Source organism: Hordeum vulgare, chromosome 3H (genome assembly GCF_904849725.1).
Source record: "Hordeum vulgare subsp. vulgare chromosome 3H, MorexV3_pseudomolecules_assembly, whole genome shotgun sequence".
NCBI classification, from domain to species: domain Eukaryota; kingdom Viridiplantae; phylum Streptophyta; class Magnoliopsida; order Poales; family Poaceae; genus Hordeum; species Hordeum vulgare.
In genome coordinates this window covers 389020473-389022968 of record NC_058520.1, presented here as the reverse complement: position 1 = coordinate 389022968, position 2496 = coordinate 389020473, and the positions used below count along the sequence as shown (strand labels likewise).

General features: G+C 50.2%; 1 protein-coding gene across 1 annotated transcript; it reads right to left on the bottom strand.

The window, feature by feature from the left end:
- Positions 1 to 229: 229 nt before the first annotated feature.
- Positions 230 to 1146, bottom strand: LOC123440013. The gene has a single exon (XM_045116606.1). The coding sequence runs from the start codon at positions 845 to 847 to the stop codon at positions 260 to 262; it is 588 nt and encodes a 195-aa protein (XP_044972541.1). The 5' UTR covers positions 848 to 1146; the 3' UTR covers positions 230 to 259.
- Positions 1147 to 2496: the final 1350 nt, after the last annotated feature.

Below are 2496 nucleotides of genomic sequence, written 5' to 3'. Positions count from 1 at the left end.
ATTTTTCTCAACAAAGTTTGTAGCACAAAAAAATCAAAAAGAACAAGTTTGTAGCACAAAACTACTCCCTCCGTTCCTAAATATAAGTCTTTTTAGAGGTTTCGCTAGTGGACTACATACAGATGTATATAGACATAATTTAAAGTATAGATTCACTCATTTTGTTTCGTATGTAGGCCTCTACTGAAATGTCTTAAAAGAATTATATTTAGGAACGGAGGGAGTATCAGGCAAGACGCGGCATACCGCACAAGCTCGGTCACCGCCCCGCAACAACAGTGTCATCCTCTTGGGGTTGGGGCTCTTCTGGGTCGTCTATGACCACCGCCTGCGCGGCGGGCGCGGCGTCTCTTGCCAGCGAGAAGGACAGCCGGCCGAAGCCCCAGTGCCCGACGTCGTACATCTCCATCCACGCCTTCTCTGTGACGCTCACCCTCATCCTGCCATCCCCGAGCAAATTTACATCGTTGGTGTTCTCCCACCAACCCGAGGCGGCGGCCCGGCCCAGCTCGCCCCAGTCCTCCTCCTCCTTGCTCGCCCGCCCGGCGCCGCCACTGCCACCCAGCCCCTCCACCTGGTCGTCCAGGCTCCGGACGCGCCTCGTCTTCCGCAGCGCGCCCCTGCTGATACGCTGCGTCTTGGCGCGCCTGACCCATCGCCGGCCCGCCACGTAGGGCGCCTTGACGAGCGCCAGCGTGAAGCAGCTCACCACCGCGCATGGGCAGCAGCACAGCGCCACGCAGTTCGCCACTGCCGACGCGCCGCATGTTCCGCATGACTGCCTGGCGGAGCGTCGCGTGGGCTCGTCCTCGCATAGTGCGGGGAACCGGTACGGAGGCGACGCCATTGCCACCGGCCGAACGCACCGTCGGTACGTAGACTCCAGTATGGGAGGAGCCGCTGGCTTCTTGGCTGGAATCAACAAATAGGAAGAATTTGATAGTATGAGACGACCCGAATAATATTTGTGACCTTCCTTTTTGTATTTAAAAAAAAAATGCTCTTATCCTCCTCTCTATGGTCAACGAATGTCGTTATCAATGGATTGGGGAGAGTAATTAAGCTATGATTCAGTACAATGCCACGCCAGCATGTTATTATAATCTGTGATGCAGACTGGAGACCCGGTGCGATGGACTGGAGGCCTAGTTTTGGTTGGACAGCTCGGTGCTGGCCGTAGAACCGCGTATACTGCCTTTTAAAATGTATAGTTGTTACAAAACAGCTATTTTTTTGAGAAAAACAAGGTAATAGATTTACCATTTCATTGATTAAGAAGGGAGTTTCAAACAAAAGCCGCAAAGCGGCAAAGCAAATAAAACAGCTAAATATATATCTACGGCAAAAAAGAATCATTTCAGGAGAAGAAGAGAAGATCCATCCTAGGGTCTGGTGGAAAATATCCAAATACTTGGATAAACCATTTGGAAGATGATATGGCATATGGGAAGCACGTCTCTGAAGTCCGAACTCCCCTTTTCCCTTCTGAAAACACGTTCGTGACGACGACCACTAGGAATCATTCCCTCTTGATCTCTTCCTGTCGCAAATAAACACAGACTTGGGCACAAGCATGCAGCAGGCTGATCGAATTGAATCAACCATGCATTTGGCTTCCGGAACTAATAATATGTTCAACAGATGCGACGAAACGCAGGAAAACGAGACGATTGATGCTTCTTACAGCATTTTCGGGCAATTGGGCCGCAAGAAAGCTAAACGCGGGACTAATGTCTTGATAAGAGAAATGTCTAACCACGGATGGGAATGTCAAATTCAACGTAGAGAGGAATAATTCGGACTCACCTGGGAAGGGAAGGAGATGAATACCTGAAGATCTTGACAGCGGCTAATCTATGCGCCGGTGGGGACGACGGCTATTGGCGCTAGGAACCTGCCGGCCGCAAGGAAGAGGGTGCGAGGGAGAGATGTCTTGCAAGGGGGCGGAATGGAATAAGCTGAAAGGGTAGAGCGTGTGGAAACTGCAAACGGACAAGAAGGGTTTTAAGCAAGCTGGAGAATGGTAGACGTGGGATAAACAGTATTGAGATGTTGCAAGTGATTCAAAAAAATATTAAAATGTTGAACAGTCACCTATATCAGATATTCAGATTGACTCTTCTTGTATGTCTCTGGCTTTCATGTTTTTCGTTTGTGTATCGGCAAACACAAATTAGTTGGAAACTGACTCTTTCGTTATGTCACAACAGCCTTCACTTATTGTTATGACCGGTGCGCATTATTGCCGCCAGCGGGCTACGGGCAGGCCCAATAACAGTTAGGGGCTTGACCCACTTATCGTATTTTTCATTAGCAGCTAGGGGATTATATATACTCATGTAAAGACCTATTTATTCGGCTTCTCTCGGGAACCCTAAACCCTAGCCGCCGTTGTGGCTCCTTCCCCCTCGCGCGATCACGATGCCCCAGCGTCGTCGGCCGCGCCCCCAGCCTCGCCAACCCTCCTTCCACCCCTATAACCTAACGCCACACCCT